An 18,862-nucleotide genomic window follows, 5' to 3' on the forward strand; every position below is an offset into this window, starting at 1 on the left:
CTGCTCTTTCCTACATATTTTATGACATCCTGATCTCGTCACAGTACACTTCTGCTGCTCAACAGCACTTCTCTTCTTTCTATTGTGTAAAGACTATCGGCTCTGGAATTAGTTTTCTTTTTCTCCACTGCGTCATCATCTGTCTCATTTTATATATTCTGCCATGCTGTGTATGTAGGTCAGGATAAAATATCGGTGGCAGCGCTAGATTAAACAGATGGAAAAACAGTTTAATGTTGTTGGATGGGATGTAGCGTTTTGAAAATTGTGCATGGAGTGAGTCTGACTTGACTTGTTGGTTCCAATTTTAAGACTTAGAAATATTAGACGAGACTGGTTTTCTACTGAGATGTCCAGTCAGATGGGACTGGAGATTATACAAAAATGTGGCTTGACCAGCTGAGTGGCTTAAACCAAAAGTGTGAATCGAAATTTTTACTTCTATCTAAATCCAGTAGATAATATAAGAGCTTTTTAAGGCTTTTAGAGATTTTTAGATCTTCTGGTCTCAGAAAAAAATGTGCACTGAAGAATCATTATATTCAGATGAAAACTACAGCAATGTTTTTATTTTATTTTGAATATCTTAAAAATAACCAGTATAAAAGAACAAGCAACATATTTTGCCAGCCAATATATACAATATATGGCGGAAAGGAAAATATCAAGATTTTTTACCTAAATAGACATATTTTTCAACACCTTCATATTACTAACTTACACACAAGTTGCAGAAGAATCAAGCTTAAACCTTTGTGTAGTTTATTTATTAATGTAATCTTGTATGCACAGCTCTTTGAATACAAGTTTGAATACAAGATTAAAGGAATTTCAACTGGTGTGTCACATGACTGATGGTAGATGCTCTGTATGAGTCCTGGGTTTGATTTCTGGCCCGTTTACTGCATGTTTTCTGTTTCTCTTCCCAATATTCCTCTTTTCTAGGAGGAACTTTTATTGATTCTTTTAATGAATAAAAGACAGCAGTGCTACAAACCCTTGGAAAAGAAATGAAGTAAAATGAAATAAAGCATGTTCTTACCAGGATTACCAAGCAGTGTAATCCTGCTTGAGAAGAGCAGGAAGAAGGAAAGAGAAGAGCTTGTCTTGTTTTATTAGATTACTGTTAGAATAACACAAAGGTTTCAATCTGTTATTTATGCCCAGGTGAAACGTCCTACCACTGTCTCTTCATACTTTATGCACTATTAATTTCAGCAAGTTTTATTTTGTCTAAAATCAGTTTACTTATGTTTTCTTGGTATTAAGTGAAAATGTATTTTAAAGTATATTACTTATGTCAAAGACTTTTGTTATCCATGGATTTTTGGGCCATTCCTCTTGAGTGATTTGGAGAAACTGAGTCGGGTTTGCAGCCAGCTTTGCTCATGCATAACTTTTCAGCTCTGAAGGTCTGAGATCAGGTCTTTAGTAATGGCAACTCCAAAAAATGCTTTGGATCATTAACCAGTTATAAGACCAGTTTGTGCTCAAGGTTTGACTTTCTGGCTGAAGCATTGGCATGTTGCTTTAATATTTCCTCATAACATTCTCTCTTCTTGATGCCAGCTGTTTTGTAAAGCGCACCAGCCTTTCCTCCTGTAGAAAATCACCTCCACTTTATATGATGTTGTTACCTTCATACATCAAAGTCAGAATAATGTTCTTCATTTTTTATATTCACCAGTAACCATTACAGTAAAATCTTTAGTGTAGTTTAATGTTGCCAGACATTAAGGTTTGTGTAAACCGTAGTCCAATTCTTATTTTTTTTTTCTTTGAACCAATGACTTCTTCCTGGCCTTCCAAAATATTGGACTGGTTTAACTTGGGTTGATGATACTCTTTTACCATTTGTCAATGAACCACGTTGATTTCTTGAACACAGAGCCTATCTCTCTCCTGAACAGTATATGAGTGTTAAACAATTTTATGGATACACAGTAAATCATGGTGGTACAGATAGGAGGTCAGAGGACTTGTCGGCATGTTTATGTGTGTGTTTCTTCATGCATAGTGTGTGTTCCTCATGTTTGTGTTGTGGCCTGCAGGGCCATGTTCAGTCAGACCTGCTGCAGGAGAGACATGTCAAGATCAATACACTCTGACCTCCTCTCATTTCACCTCCTCCTTTATTCTTACTCCCTTTCTTCTCATCCTCCCTTCTGTCCCTTCAGTATCTTCTACTTTATTCTCTTATTTATCCTCTGCTCCAGTTTCAGCTTCATCCCCATCAGACCACCTTTTTCTGCTCAATTATCTATCCTTTTACTGCCACGCTCTCTCCTGCCTCTCTGTGACACGACATGTTTAATTAAGGAAGATCACTGCTCTTTATGAGGCCAGCATCAGTCAGCTGTCAGTGATAAAAGTGTGTGTGTGTTCGTGCGGGTGTGTGTGTGTGTGTGTGTTGTTTGAGGACAAGCGAAGCTCTAAAAGCAATCAAAATTATTCCTTAATTTACCATGGAAGAGATGATTGGATTTCAGTGTGTCAACTTCAGAATTATAATCTGAGATGAGTCAGCAATAAATTATGAATGCAGTTTATTTAAAGAATCATTAAAATGATAGAATCGCCTCAAGCTATCTCTGCAGTTTGGAGAGAAAGATGTGCAAACAATGTGCGTGTTTGTGAATAAACCCAACACTCTGCTCTTCTTTCAGCTTGCAGGCATTATTTGAAGCAATTTATAAATAGCAGCAGTTTTCTATTCTTATCCCACTCGCCGGCATCTCTTTGATGTTTTGCCCAAGATGACTAAAGAGAAATAATCCTTTTTGTGACTGTTGCTCGCAAAACAACAGGAAGCAGCAAGAGATCAGACGGCACTGTATAATTAAGGAAGGGACTTGTCAACAGAAGCACCAAACTTAGAGGGCTGATGAGAAATAATGTGGGTTATATGTATGTTGTAGCTGGGAGAGAGTGACACTGAAAATCTACAGCATGAAGGAAAGGAAGAGGAAATGTGATGGCGTGGCTGTGGAAAAAAAAGATTAAGTAGATTAAAACATCAAACGGATTCAAAATGAGGCTGCGCCTGCTCACAGATTTTTTTTTTTTGTGAGGGAAGACGAGCAGGAAGAGAAGAATGAACATAGAAATATAAGCAATGTAAAATAAAAAAACTATTTAAATTGTTATCAAAGAATAAGAAAACTCAGTGCAAAAATATTAAAAGAAGGAGACAGGTGTCATTAGGATCCATTTACAGAGACCAGTTTCCTTTGAGACTAATGTGAACTGCAGCGCATCAACTTTAAAGACGTAGTCTGTTAATGTAGTAATTAACTCGCTGCAGAAATTAGATATGTTTAAAAACTATTTGTTTCAAATGTAGAAGGTTGAACTCAATCGTGTAATTTATCATGATTTCTGTAGTGTTTTTTATTGTTGTCTTATTTCATGAAGGAGACAAATGGTTTCCCGACCTTCACGCTTTCTTTAACCACATTTTTTGGACCTAATGTCTCTGAACTACAGCACAAACAGGAACTGTAAAAAACACAGAGCGATATAAAACACTATCTTTCTCTCTTTTTGTCTAACACATTTCGGCCATCAAATTAATTCCAGCATCAGACAAGGACAACCTGAAGAACTACTTTAAATTGATTATTTGCACAAATAAGGGGGGGGGAAAGTATAGCATTAGCATCAGAAATTTGGGTTTACATGTTCAAACATGTGTGGCAGAAACAAAGGAAATCTAAAGGACAAATTGTTTTCAGAGCATTTGCTTTGTCCCTTTATCTAGATTAAAGCGCAAACACTTTATTTTTGCATGTGAGAAACCTACATACAAGGAGAGGGAATCATTTTCTTCTAGCCCAACAAAAAAAAGTCCCAAATAACATAAAGGGATTCAACATATCTTTTCCCTCACACAGTTCCTCCTTTGCGTGGGCATAGTTTTGAAATGGCTGGAAACAAAAAGAGCTTCATACATTCAGTCAGTGCTGCATCTGCAGTAGTGTTGGAATCGTCATACTTTGTTAAATTTCCAGCTGTATGGAGAGAGGTGATGTTCCATTAAACGCAAACTGCTTCAGCTTCATATTTCATAATTCATAGCTCTTCCTGTGAGTAGATTAGCTTGTGCACAGCCATGAAATTCAGTGTTTGGAGCTGCAAGTAACGAGCTTTTATGGGTTCATTTGTGCAATCATTTGTGCCTATGCTGTGTGTAAATATGAGCATCTTCAGAACATGACAGGCAATGAAAAGGTCATTGGTTTCTTTCCCTGCACTCTGGGACAAGGTCACTGTTATCGCTCAAAGGGATGTAAAGAGTCACCAGCAAAATGGCAAGAGAAACCTAATCTAAAGTAGATTTAATTTAATTGTTTAAATGGTAAACCTAATGTTTGAAATGTCAACAAGGATGTTCTTTTAAATCCTAATAGGTATGCCAGATTCTCTATTCATACCTGGTTCATCCATTAGGATTGCAGGGGCTCTGGTGCATTTTTCTACCACAGGTAAAAGATTATCATGATCTGAAATAAACATGCTAATCTGAAAAAAAAGTTTAGAGTCACCTTTACATGCATGTTACGGTTCTCAGGAAATGAGACTCCTTACAGAAAATCCACACTTGTATGGAAAGAACATGCAAACTCAGCAAATTTAATTTACAGCTTCTGACTGAATAAAACCCAGGAACATCTTCCTGTAAACTATTCAGTGCTTTGTTGTATCCAAAACATTTGAACGTGACACAGACACAGACACAGAACGTGACACAGACATGTCAGAAATGGAGACAGTACTGAACTTGAACAAACAACCCACAAGAGCGGATTTTGATCAAAGAATATTCAAGTGTTAAAATGGTCTAGTCAAAGTCCTAACCAAAATCAAATAAAAAATAAATTGGGATGAGAAAATTGCTTTTTCATAATCGCTCTCAATCCAGCGTGTTTATAAATGATTATTTTTTCCACTTGTAGTTGGTCTATCAAATAACATTCCAATAAAATAATTTGATTATTTTCTTCCTAACAAAGAAAGAGTAAAGGTTACAAATTCTGTTGAAATGCAAAACAGAAAAAAATGGAATAAAGATTGTACAGTAAGTACAAGACCAAACTAAAACAACATACAATGTGTATTATCAAAATAGGTTACAAAAAGTACATGCCAAAAACTTCTGATCCCTTTACCTCAGCTCTTATTATGTGCACTGAAACACTCCATTGCTTTTCCAGCAGCCCACTCTACATCCAGCACATCGATCTGTCTCTGTTATATCCTCATCAAGGCCTCAAATTGATCTGTTCTTTGGCTTCAAGCCTAATGTGTTTGGTGGCTTTAGATATATTGGCACTCTTAACAGTAGGACAAAATTTTTGCCACACTTGCAGAAAAACCTGCTTGTATAGTCCAATACCTAATAGGGAAAATGTTGGCAAATGGGTCCAATTCCATTTTTAATCTTTATTTTTCCTGAGGACCAGCAGCAGTGAATATATACATAAAAATAAATCGGTTTGGTATTCATCTCTTGTAGTTGCTATGCTCTAAATTACTTTGCATTCAGTATTAAACAGAACATATCCCTGTATTTAAACACTTACTCTCTTTTCTCTCCCTTCTGATTCAATTCCTTCGGGGTTTGCAGACGCGAACGCGAACCCCATTTGGCAGGAATTTTACACTTACTTTCTCAAAGCGTGTCAGCTCAGCCAATTAGGTACGCCGTGTCATGAAATGAACCTTGTAGCAGTCGATAAGGAGCACTCATAATTGAGCTGGCATGCAAAATGATTAAATAACAAGCAGTGCTGAACTGGGGCAAGGCACCCTGCCAGTGTAGGAGTTCTTGTGGTCAGTAAGTCTTGATCTGGTCAAAGAAATATCTTTCAGTTCTGTCAGACGACTGCAGTTAAAGTGTGTTTTTGATCAACATTATTTGCATTTTTCTAAGAATAAGCTGAAGGGTCCAGGTGCTCTGACAGTTTTTATTTTTGTTTTTTTAAATATGCACAGCATCTTAGTAATATCACTCCTTCATTTATTCATTTATCCCGCAGCTCAAGGGGTGTCTGCAGCTCGATGTCTGCTCTGTCGCCACAGCTAATTGAAGGTGTCTGAATCACTGACTTTAAAGTTTGTTTATACAAGCACTATTTATATTTTCTGCACAACTGAGCGTGAGCAGTCTGACGGGCTGTAGCTGAAAAACTCATTTTACAAATCAGTCAGAGGGAAGATGAAGGACAAGTACTGCTGGAGGTTTGAAGCTGTAAAATTGTATTTTTTAATGCCATGATGGCATGTTTTAAGTATTAAAACTGATTTTAATAAAGACGCCTGAAATGACTCGTCCATCTATATTCTGTACACCTTTGTCCCCAGTGGGATCGGGAGGGATGTCTATCTCCAGCAAACGTTTGGGGCGAGAAGCGGGTCACACCCTGGACAGGTCGCCAGTCTGTCGCAGTGAAATGAGTCAGCAGTTTTTCCATTAGATAGAGTCTATCTAAGGCTATTACTTTTTGAGGCTCCAGATAGATTTGTTTTTTGGTTTTTGGTCCAATATGGCTCTTTCAACAATTTGGGTTGCCGAGCCTTGAGATATAGACCCACAGCAAACTCTTGCTACTGTGTAACTGATGCCAATGAGAAAGTGGCTGCACAAGTTTAGATTTCAGGAGAGCTAGAACAGAAATCAAGTTTACCATAAACTAAATAATCATCATTTTGGTGAAAAGTGAACCTCAAGCCAGTTGTGAAGCAGAGAGATGGAGGTGTCATGATATGGGACAGCAACACCTGATCAGCTCATCATCATCAAATGTATCAGAGGGAGCTTGAAAAATGTCAGATCATATGTACAAAAATAAATACAACAGAACTGTACCTGTAATATCACAATTATCCAAAACATACCAGTAAACTGGTTGAGAATTTTGAAAAATACTCGTAGGATAAACCAGGAATAGTGCAAAAGGCAAAAACCATAAATGTGTCCTCTCCTTCAGGATGGAGTAAATTACATTTTTACCGCATCACATTTTCTGTTTTTTTTTCTTACATGATCATTGCACCATCTTGTGCATAATATTTAAATGTCTGTACACTGAAACAACACTTTCTGTTGATGCCACCTAGTGACTTGTAATCATTGCAGACAGAATGTCTGCATAGTGTAACATGAGACATTGGGAACTGACAGTTGTGTGTCTCTTATGTAATTTTTGTGTTCTGAAGATTAGCAATGGAAATGATTAAGGTTTATTTCAAATTTTACTCAATTTTTTTATCCAAAAGTTCAGTCGCAGTCATGCCTGTGCATCAGATTACAAAAGGTTTAGTATCAGAGGCATGGAAGTGCGATGCATTTATTTTTTACATATGACCAACATTCAGGACAAAGATGCAGCTGTGTGAGATGTAGGACAGAAGGAGCTAACAAAGAAACAGCCGAAGCTTTTTAAATTCTCACCTCAGAAATATGCTTCCCCTTCATTCTTTGTGTTGTTCTTGTTTCTTGCCTTACTACACTAAATGTGCCTTTTATGTTGTTGTTGTTTGCCAGATTAGCTTTGTGAATCAATCATTTAGGTACAAAGAAACTACATTAAATGTATAATGTTGCATTTTTTCCAGTCAAACAAAAGTTGAGCACCAAGTTAATTTAGATCCTTGGATTTAGTCAGATGTTTTCTTACATTGACAATACATTTTGTCAAAAATGATTAATAAATAATTGTTAGTTTAGTTTTAGAATAGTTCTTCTTGAACAGGACAAATTTGGTTGACTGTTGCATTTTTCTTATGCTTTTAGAAGAGTTGTTGCTCGCTTGTTGGCCATCATGTCGACTCAGCCGGCTGTGACGGTGCTGTTTTACACGGGCAAGAAAAACACTACAGAGTGGATTTGGACCCAACCGATGTCAAAGTGCACTTTGCCTTTGCTAAACTGAACACACTCGTCACCGCTGCTCTGTTTAAAGTGAGTGTGAGTGTGAGTGGACTGAGAGAGTTTGGGAGAGACAGCACTTTGCTGTCATTAGGCGAGATCATGTAAAGATAGTATGACTGGGTTAATTTTTAATGTCCAGCCTTTGGAAATATAAAATATACATCCAACCCTTGTTGGACATGAAACAGACTCTTTACATCTCTCTTCCACACTTTGTCTCTTTCTCTGCCTCACTAGTCAACCTTCCTGTCTCTCTGTTATATACTTCCTTTTTTTGATCCATGCTTTTCTTTCTCTCTGTTTCAGCCTCTCAGCGTGCATGGCCTTGTTTCACTCTCTGTCTGGTCGGGTTTTCTCTCTTCTTACTTGGCGTCTGTCCACCCCTGTTCCTCCTCTGAATGTTTGCCCTGAGAACCAGACAGAGGGAAGGTTTTGTTTGATGATCTCACTGGAAAGCGCTTGAAGCGTTGCCGTTTTCACTCTGATTCTTCTATTCTCCTTCTCCCTCCCTGTCTGTTTGTGTTTGCTTGTTATATTTAACAGCTTGGTAGCAATGTTGTCACGACAACTTAGAAATCCTTAAGAGATATGGCCAAATAAACACCAACAGAGATGTGGAGCTTTTGCAGAAAGAGGAAAGTCTTTCTATCTGTTCTTGTGTTTTCTCTCTATTTCTACGGACAAACCAATGGTGCATGACTCCAGAAAACTAAAACTATGCTTTCAAACATCTTCAAACAACTATAGCAACATCACAAATTATTAACCCCACAAACAGACAGAAGGAATTCAGACAGACACATTCACGCGCCCCAGTTGCAGGCTGTCATAAAGACAATCATGTATTGCACATGCACATGTTTCTTTTGAGAAGAATGGACAATGATTGTTGAATGAAGGACAACTTAAAGGCCCCAGAGATCATAAACTGAACGCTGCTGCTGATATTTACAGGTCATGGTTGAATTTTAATCTCACTTTACGATGAACATATGCAGCATCAAGATTACAGTACCTCTAAAGGAGGCTATTTTATTTCATAGTCCTATGCTTTCCCACTTCCCATTTATGTCCATATTTTAAGACATTGGGACACAACTAAATAATGATTTATTTGTTAAAATGTGTCAAATAGTGATATATATTTTTATTTGTCTTTATATAAAAAATGCTACTCGTTAAGCAAAAGATATAAGCAAAAATATGTTTTGTTGCTGTTTGGACTCTGTGACAGCTTGACTTTGCTGCAGTGGCTGAAATAACTAAATGGTCGACTTTCTGTAATCCTTTTCTTCTGAGAGATACTTTATGGGTTACTGTATGGTGCAGTTAAAGTAACCCACACAACGCATGTCAAGATCTGGGCTTTGACTTGATTTTACGTTTCAATTCTGCTTCAGATTCAATATGTTTTGACAGTCTCACATTTTCCTCAAACAAACTTTGGTATATGGTGGAATTCATACTGGATTTTATGATGGGAAGCTGGGCAAGTCCAGCTGCACCAAACCATCCCCTAATCATGCCTCTTCCTCTTCCTCCATGCTTCACAGCCTGCATGAGGTTATTTTAATATAATACTGAATTTGGTTTATTTGGTAGTTTTAGTGTAAACAAAAAAAAACAAAAACAAAAAAAATACAATTTAGACTTTCCAAAGATTTCCTCTTTGAACACATTTCATTAAAGTTAAACTTGTGTTGTCGTTTCTAATTGTTGTGGCACTTTTTTGGGGACTTCATTGAATAAATCTGCTTGGAAAGCCACACATGGGCATTTTTTAATGTTTTCCACGTGTTGACTATTTTTATTCGATAACAAAATGGCTGATTTAAAATTCTTCTAATCTTTTGAAAATAAATAAAAGGCCTTAAAGGTCATTTTTTAATTATAAATGTCATATTCACATGACTGTAAATATGAGACATCTTGCTAGTGCATTTGATAATTTAGCAGTCCTCCTGTACTGTGTTGGTAGGATGTGCTTTTATGTGAACTCTTCTGTGTAATGTGCAGTTGTGTGCTTGTTTCATGTCTAATTATGTTTCATTGTGGAAAGCATTGACCTGAAATTTCCATCTTCATCTATTTTGCATTTCATGTTCATGTTTTTTTTTTGTTGCTTATTTTAAGGGTGAACTCAGGTATTATAATCAGAAATGTTAACTACATGCAGTCCCTTAATGTACACACAGAGATGTAAGATTATGTTTCATTGTAAAATTATTCTGTCCCTTTTAAAGATTCTAAAAATCTAAATGACGTGTCTGATAAAATCCTATTTTTGCCTCATATCAATGAAAAAGAATATTTTAAACTGAAATGCCAACCTTCAGAAAAGATTGGTGATTCTATTTCAGCGACCACACAGAGTGTTTGGTCGTCTTTTTGTATAAATTACTACTGTGCAGCTTAAAAGGTCAGGAAACCTTTGCAGGTGTTTTAAGTTTATTGGCTAATTAGGCTGTGATGCCTTAAGTTTCTTATATGCAACCTCTTCACAATATTCTTATCTTCTGTGACTGTATTGTTTTTTTTAATCTGTAAGCCATTATCACCAAAATCAGAAGTAATAAAGGTTTGCAATGTTTCATAAAATGTGAAATTAATCTATTTCACATAAAATTTAACATTTTTATCAAATTATAAGTGCTGGATATATGTGTGATCAGTATGAATTGTTTAACAGCTGCATGAGTGCAGCTGAATAAAACAAGAACATATTTAGCAACTGGTTGACCGTGTGGCAGCTCGACATTGTTGTTGACCAGCAGTTTTACTACTTTTGTTTCCATCATGTGGCCAAGGACTCAGCAGCAGCTGTGGCTCCGTTTGTGTGTTGATGAGAAAAGGGTTAGCGAAACACATCAAGGGCAAATGCTGGGTTTTATTGGATCAATGAGTCTTGCATAACTGAGCACAGAATATTCTGGCCCTGGGTGGCGTGATGAGAAGCTGTGATGCATGTGAAACGATGAGACTTCAGTCTTGGAAATACTTACAGCTTTATCATTTACTATAATTTATAATCAAAGGTTATGACAAGAATGAAGTATGAAAATATGATAAGGTGGCTGTATGAGCACAGAAACATTTAGGTTGTTATGAAGTGTGTTGATGTGGAGGTGATTAATATTGATGGACTATTGATTGCTATGAGCCGGCTCTGTGTTTATGAACCACAGCGGCTGAGTCAACACTATAAATACAGTAACTACATCAGCGCCAAGTGGCTAAAAAGTTGCAGACACAGTTCTTTAAGTTAGTGGCTTATACTCCAGTGAAATAATGTGTGCAGCACAGGAATATGGTCCAACTGGTCATTGTCTTTAAAATGTGTGCTGGAACAACTACCAGCTGCAACTGTTTGTGTGGTTTGTTGTTTCTTGCAGATGTCACACTGAAGTAATGGTTGACGTATATCTGCACAAGACACTAGACATTTCTTTTGCTTTTTGCTGCTTTACAGAAAGAGACCAAAGGCCAGTTCCTGTTGGACCATGTTTGTAATCACTACAACCTGCTGGAGAAGGACTACTTTGGTATACGATACGTAGATCCTGAGAAACAAAGGGTAACTATGAAACACAAAATGGACTGTTTTCATCTTTCTTTCACATCATTCAGTCAATTTCGGTGACAGGTGGTGAAGGATAAAAGATAAAGCTATATTTTTCTGCTTAAATATAAAACCCCCCCACAGTAAATCACCTATTTGTGCATCTTCAAAGGCTTGTAAACACGAAATCAAGTCAAATCATGTTTGATTTGTGTAGCATAGTTCAGCAACAAGGTATTTCAAAGTGCTTTACATCATAAAACCACAAAAATACAAAGTCATAGCACATACAGTCAACAATTGAAACATTTGATTTTGTCAAATGCCATTGTTACACCTCAGATTATTGATTATTGTTTCACTGATTATGTTTCAAGAGCAACGCTAAACAGGCGGTTTTTGAAAAGCGAATGTATTTGGTTTAAAAATGTAAATACTAAATTTTGATGCTTAAATGAGAATCCGATCTCATCTTGCTTCACAAAAGTCTGAAAATCAGTCACTGTCTCCTTATGTTCAGGCATGAGCATCCTCTGCTTTCTTAAAATAATATATTCAATCAAATCAAAATAAGTGAAAACTAAAGCCATTCAAAGAAGCACTGATTAGTGTTTTTTCAGCAGACCTTGCAGGAATGTCTCCAGGAGCTGCTGGTGACGTTTTACCTCTATTAACAAAATGAAATCGTCAGCAGAAGAACAATCGCAAACAGAATCACACTCACTGAGAGAAAGTAGTAGCACTGAGTCAGCGCTGCCAGAATGGCTCTGTTAGATATTACTCAGACAGCAGTGGGTGCATTACATTACAGGCTCAAGTGACAAACAATCAAGATCAGGCTCAATATTTCAAACAGCCTGCGCACACAGACGAGACCAGATGCTTCATTTCAGCTACACTGAATTGACAGTGAGAAAAACACACCAACACACAGCAAATATTGTTGGAAAATAATACTGCAGACAGCTCATTAAACCAAACATAAACAATAAAAGTTTATAGGTTTTGTATTCCAAGAGAGGATGACTCAAAAGTACTTTAAAATCCACATAGAAGTTGAATAAACTATCACTAATTAGAGATATTCTGTTCAAGAAACTGTCAATAAACTTTTCCTCTCAGTGTGACAAAAAAGAACTTCTAAACTACTACTGAAGTCAAATTAGAAATCGTATTGAACAAAAACTGTCTATTTGCAGTAAAACAAAACAAAATAATTTCACTGAATTTTGATACAGATTCCATCAAACAATTTTATATGTGAAGAGGTCACTAAAACACAGATGTCATGTTGCATAAGCAACTTTAAACAAAAAGGAAAGAGAATAGAAATGTCTGCATAAATATGACGTTCTCTTCATTTGCCTTGCTCTTTCAAGAGGTGTGACATTTTTAAGTTTGCTTCATTTTGACTTTCATTCATGTCCCATTTTTCTCTCTTTCAGCACTGGCTGGAGCCCAACAAGCCTGTGGTGAAGCAAATGAAGTGTAAGTGTCCCTTCTGCTCACCTTGTTGCATTAGGGCCTCTGGAAATGCAACAGCGAGTGTACCACAGTGCCCTCCATAATGACCAGCAGCCTTGGTACAGAAAGCAATGCATCAGAAGCTAACAGATCTTTAACTGTTGGAGATTTCTTACCTCCTTTATCATCTTATTGTATGTAAAACTAATATCAAATGGGTGACATCTCTTAGAGTGAGCATTTATTTATTGTCTGTCCTTTTGTATCATCATCCGTCATGCAAGTTTCTTCCCTGGATTTTGACTTCTTTGCCAGCTTCAGGTTAGAACACAGAGGCAGATGGGAAAAAATAATATCCTCAGAAAACTCTTGAGTCATAAGTTCTTGGACAGGAGGTGTAATATTAAATAGATTCTTCCAAGGTTTGTGTACAGGGTGGTTGAAACTATAAAACCTTGTTGGACTCTGGCCACTTGACCAGAGTCCAACAAGGTTTTGTCAAAGATGTTGCAGAGACTTTGACCCTGAAATATGGCAGCTGCTGACTGAGTATCGCATCTCCACTAAGCCATGATGAGCCTAATTTTTTATATTAATTTCAAAACTTCAAAAAATGTCATTGTTCTAATTTCAAAACTTAGAACAATGAATTTTAGCACAATCAATGTGCTAAATCAAATTTAGCACATCACTTGTGATCAAGATTGAAAAATTCTGCGAAATAACAAGAAAAAAAAAAAGATTTAGAATGATGTTTGCGAAAACTACCTGTTGAGTACAGCAGTATCAGGAAAATAACATGCTAAAAACACTCCTGCGCATCAGCTGAGGTGTAGGACAATCTGGACACATGTACCACCATGACAAATAAAAGGAACATTAACATTCGCCTCGGTTCTTACAGGCATCTTTTGGAAATGTCTGAATGAGTCAGCATTACATTATTCAAGCTTGTTTGTCACAGTTTCAGTTCTTTTAAAGTTTTAATTTACTGTTTTTTGGCAGTCAGAGCAAGGGAAGTGGCAAGTTTGAGCCAGTTTCTATTTTTCTGCAGCCATGTCCTGACTTAGTAAGATCAACACAGAGATGCTTTATTTAAATGTCATGTTCTCTTATCTTTCCAATGTTGAAGAGAGGCTAGGAGCAGCAGACCTCCATGGAAAAAAGATTTGGTGGATTGCCAATTCAAATTCACACTTTGGTTAATTTTAGAAAGTTAAGTACAAACTTAAACAACTTCAAATATTTTAGCTAAATGTTTAATACTCATATTACTCTAATAGAAGTTAAACTTGTTCTAAGACTCCCACAGCTTTCCCAATAAATGGGGAAGGTACTGTGTGTTTTTTGTGCCTGAATGTATTTGCTTGTTCTTTGCCTGTGTCTTCAGACGTTCATTTAAGCGTAAGCAGGTTAAATCTGAAGCAAGTAGGCAGCACCACAGTGACCCGCTGTCATAAGTTCAGGCACAAACAGGATAAAAGATGTTTTTTTTGTAGCCGTCCTTAAGGAGGGAAACGAGACGGAGCGACGGAGGACAAAGTGACAGGACTGTGTTTTTGCTCAGAGGTACATAGATAAGGAGGGTTGCTTTCTGTGGAAGTCTGCATAAATATTTAAAAGCTCCTGGAAAAATGAAGAGAGGTTGCTTTTGCTCTATGGGAAATTAGCCACATTTATGGCTGCTAACAACAGCCTTGCAGATTGGGATTGCATCCCAGCAGCTGTGTGTGGCATTTCTTTGTTTTGGACTGGGGGGAGTTTGCCAGCACCTTCCTGAGTTTCACTCAGAGTTTGGTACTTTAAAAGCTGCTTGACTTATGAGATCAGATTCATTGTTCTGAGCTGGCACATGGTGGCATTATAATTTAATGGACTGAAGTGTTAAATCTTCTGTCATATTTCTTATGTTTTGTTTAGAATAAACAAACATTACCTGTTTGGACACATTAGTTGCAGAAAGACAGACTTCAGACTTAAATGTCTTTATGCAGAATACTTAAATATACTGTGCTGTATATGCTATCATATTACCATCAAAAAATACTCGGTTTTACAAAAATAGCCAGTTTGCACCATAAAAGATGCTTTCATTTGATCGGCTTCTGGAGTATTTTGCAGTAGGTAAAGGATTTATTCATGTCTGCTCACAATAAGTTAGCAAACCAGTCTTCAGACAAGTATTTTCTTGTAGTCTCTGTTGTGATGTTTGTAACCTGATATGTGACGTTCAGGCTGTTTACTTCAAGCTCTGTGTTTACTGCCAGCGATGCAGATACTGAGCCTATTGAATCCGTACTTATTGAGAAACAGTTTCAAATTTCCTTGCAGCAAGTTGCGGGACATATTTAATTTTGGTAAAGCTAAAATGACATCAAGGGAAAAAAATCCGCCTTTGCTTGATGAAAAATTTAAACAAAATCCACTTTGGGGGTTTGGAGATCTTCCTTACAAACTCCAGGTTTAATGTTTCTTGGCTTCCATGTTTTTCATCCATCTTTTTTTGTGTTCTCTCATAATTTTCCTTTTAGTCTGGATGTTCTCTTCATTTATTTCTTCCTTCCTATGTCCTCAATTCGCTATCTGAAGTTCACCCACTCTTTTAATGACAGCACTGTTCTTTCTTTCTGTCCCGTCATAAATTAATAAAAGAGCTATTAGTTGCATATTCTCCCTCTATGAAAATGGGAGACTGTGGATATCTCTGCAAACTGAAAGGGGATGTTGGGAGAGTAATAAAGCCAATATATTCCAGGGTTAATTCAGACTGACTGAGCGACACTGATTGATAATGCAGCTAAAGAGGGAAGTCACATTAGTGAATAGAATAGTAGAAATTGACAAGTTTGAGATGAAAAAAGCTGACAGAGACTGAAAGAAGGAGAAAGAAAAGAAAGAAGAGGATGGAGGAAGAGCGCTGAAAAGATTGGATTTGAAATGACACATCAGCTCTGCATGTAGCAGGATTTTTCTCCCTAAATTGGGTTTTGGTGGCTTGTGTTTTCAGGAGTCTTTGTGGTTCTTGGCTTACGCACATCGGTAGACGTCACATTCGCCCGACGTTTGTACCAACGGCCTTTCTCAAGAATGTTTTCAGCGACACTGTTGCCATCCAATAAGCCCGAGCAAATAAGCAGCTCAAGTTCTTTGGGAGCTGGTGGGAGGATTGCATCTTTCACATTGCTCAGCATGTATTATGTAGATGTGGGCTGTTTTCCCCCCCCCCTTTCTTTCATGGCTAGATAATACCATAGGGGCTCCTGCTTTTAAAGGCAGGCTGGAGGGGGCACACTGTGAAGATTACTGGTTAGAGGATATTAATTTCTTCCTCTGTAACGCTCCTTTTCAAACATTTAATGTTGGGATTTTCTATCTGTTTGTGTCCCTTCTAAAACTGCATAAAAGTAGGCTGCAGATTCATTGGATACAAAAGTTATGGCTCTCACACAGAGACACCTGTTTTGGGTTTAACAGAAAATCAGTACACGCTGCTTTATGACTTTCTGTCATAATCAAATGAGACACACAATTTTTTTTTTTTTGTTCTCAACTTTTTTTTTTGCTTTTGTTCTTATTTGTCATTACTCTAAACTTTGTCTACACTCATTTACCTTAAGGTTAAAAAAATGGATAAAATGCAAGAATTGATTAATCTGCGACACATTTAAGTCCATAAACTATCCAAATCAATCTAGCCCTTTGTGAAAATACATGCCTCCCTTTTCTGTAGCGGTGAATTAGCCACATTGTTTTGGTACAGTTTCAGTTCACACATCCAGGCCTGACTACTGATTGACCTGCAGCAATAATTTAAATGGGAACTGTCTAACAGTAAGACGTGAACGGCGCAGATTAAAACTACTTTTTGAAAACATTTCTTTATTAGGAATGTTTTTTATTAGTTTTATGTAATATTCTACTGTTTAATATTATGTTTTCATTAGCTGTAATCAGAAAATCCTCAACTAACAGGAAGAAAGTCACTGAGAGCATCACCTAAATCTACAATGTGTTAAACTTAGTGAGCTGAGTTAGAGAAACAAATAAACTTTTCAATAATATTCAAATGTAATAAAAACGATTGTGTTGGTGTCTCTTGTCCTCAGCAGCTCTGCAGCCGTTCACAATGTGCTTCCGGGTCAAGTTCTACCCCCACGAGCCAATGAAAATTAAGGAGGAGCTCACCAGGTAAAACCTAACACAGATTATTGTAATTTATTTATGTAGAAATTATTTAGTTCTGTGCAAGAGATAGTTTTTTGCTTGCAGGAAAGTGTAAAGCAAATGGTCGCATGCATATTCACACAAATGTTAAAAATATAAAACCCAAATAGAAATAAGGACAAATTTATAACAGAAGAAAAAGTTGAACCAGGTTGACTTTTTATCACATCAAAAATCCTTTTTTTGTGAAAAACTGAAGCAATGCTGTACTTGCAAGAGAAACCTGTAAACATACTATTATCCATGTGCCAGTAGCACCATGTAGCAACAATATGCACAAAGATGATTCATGTCAGGAGCTTATGTGAGACTTCAAAAGGAGAGAAACAATGGAAAAAAAATTATCTTTAAATCAAATAAATGTTAAAAAGAACTACAAACATGCAAACAACTGATATCACATAAAAAGGTGAACGTTATATGAAGTGAACATGCTGAGTCTGAGTCATGTATCAGTCACACCCTGCATTGACACACAAACATCTTCTCACTGCATCAGTGCAGATTCTCAGCCGTCTAGGACACAATATCCAGAATGCTTAAATTAATTAACATGTTGAATTCTAAAAAAAAATCAAGAAAAGGAGTCCAGATGCCTCTTGAGTATCTTGAAGCTGCTCACCAGTGAAGCTGGTTAGGAGAGAGAAGAGCTCAGGAAGAACGAGTTGTTTCCACTGCCAGCTTCAGTTCTTAGAGGTTTCTCATCTGCTGAGTGTCATAAAAATTATATTTTCCTAATAACAAAGTTCTTTTATTTATGGTTTTTTTCTACTTTATACAAATAGCAACCCAAAAAGGACACAAGTACCACTAACTTAGAGCTTTGATGACAGTGACAAAAAATAAGGTATATTGTAAATACATAAATGAAAATAATGATAAATTAAAAAAAATAATAAAAATTTAAATAAAAAGTGAACTATTTGTTGCTCAGAGCACCGCATATTGAAAAGATCTGCAGACTGACACAAAAAGTCAGAAAATGTAATAAGAAATTGATGTGAATCCCACCAGAGAAGAATTTCATCATTGCATTTAGGCTTATACATGCACGCAGCTGCAGCCTATAAATAAAACTGTTTAGAGATTGCGGCAGTCTTTTATCTCTCCATTCAATCTGTGATGCTGTCCTTCGGCCACTTTTCACCGTCCAAGCCGAATCGGCTGGATCTCATGGATAACATCTCTCTGGTTGATGTGATCTCGCATGCAAACTCATCTGCATCCATAGCAACAAGTGGCTCCGGTTCCAGAATGGCTGTCATTTTTTTTTTTTGTCTCTGTGGTGAAACCAGACAAATCAGCATGTTAGCAGCATGGATACGTCTGCGGTGAAGCTGTTTCTATAGTAACAGCAGCACCGCTCTGCGGTGTGGTCTGTGTCGCTGTGGCAGGGATCCTGTTTAAATAATTCTTTAAAAAAAACGAAAGAAAAACTGTTAACTGTGGATGAATTCAAAACAGACATAAATGCATATTTTAAGGATATTTTTTCGTGCAAATCAAATAATTTTTCTCTGTTCATTGGTCATGAGTCGCTTTGTGGTCGTCTGTATTCTGCCAGGTATCTCCTGTACCTCCAGCTGAAGAGAGACATCTACCACGGCCGCCTCCTGTGTCCGTTTGCTGAGGCGGCGTACCTGGGAGCCTGCATCGTACAGGGTGAGGCGGACCAGAGCAAC

At 37.1% G+C, this 18,862-nt stretch overlaps 1 protein-coding gene across 7 annotated transcripts in view; it reads left to right on the plus strand.

Annotated features, from left to right (window-relative positions):
• frmd3 (FERM domain containing 3) overlaps positions 1 to 18,862 on the plus strand; it is a 41,303-nt gene that overhangs the window by 4,520 nt on the left and 17,921 nt on the right. For 5 of the 7 annotated variants that reach the window (XM_055039382.1, XM_055039381.1, XM_055039388.1 and 2 more), the window contains exons 2-5: positions 11,403 to 11,507; positions 12,938 to 12,980; positions 17,063 to 17,144; positions 18,745 to 18,842. In XM_055039382.1, the coding sequence (XP_054895357.1) occupies positions 11,403 to 11,507; positions 12,938 to 12,980; positions 17,063 to 17,144; positions 18,745 to 18,842 (328 nt within the window). The remainder of the gene's footprint in view (positions 1 to 11,402; positions 11,508 to 12,937; positions 12,981 to 17,062; positions 17,145 to 18,744; positions 18,843 to 18,862) is intronic. The other 2 variants (XM_055039385.1, XM_055039387.1) reach the window with 1 other exon arrangement.

Source organism: Poeciliopsis prolifica, unplaced genomic scaffold (genome assembly GCF_027474105.1).
Source record: "Poeciliopsis prolifica strain line A6 unplaced genomic scaffold, Auburn_PproV2 SCAFFOLD014, whole genome shotgun sequence".
Lineage (NCBI taxonomy): Eukaryota > Metazoa > Chordata > Actinopteri > Cyprinodontiformes > Poeciliidae > Poeciliopsis > Poeciliopsis prolifica.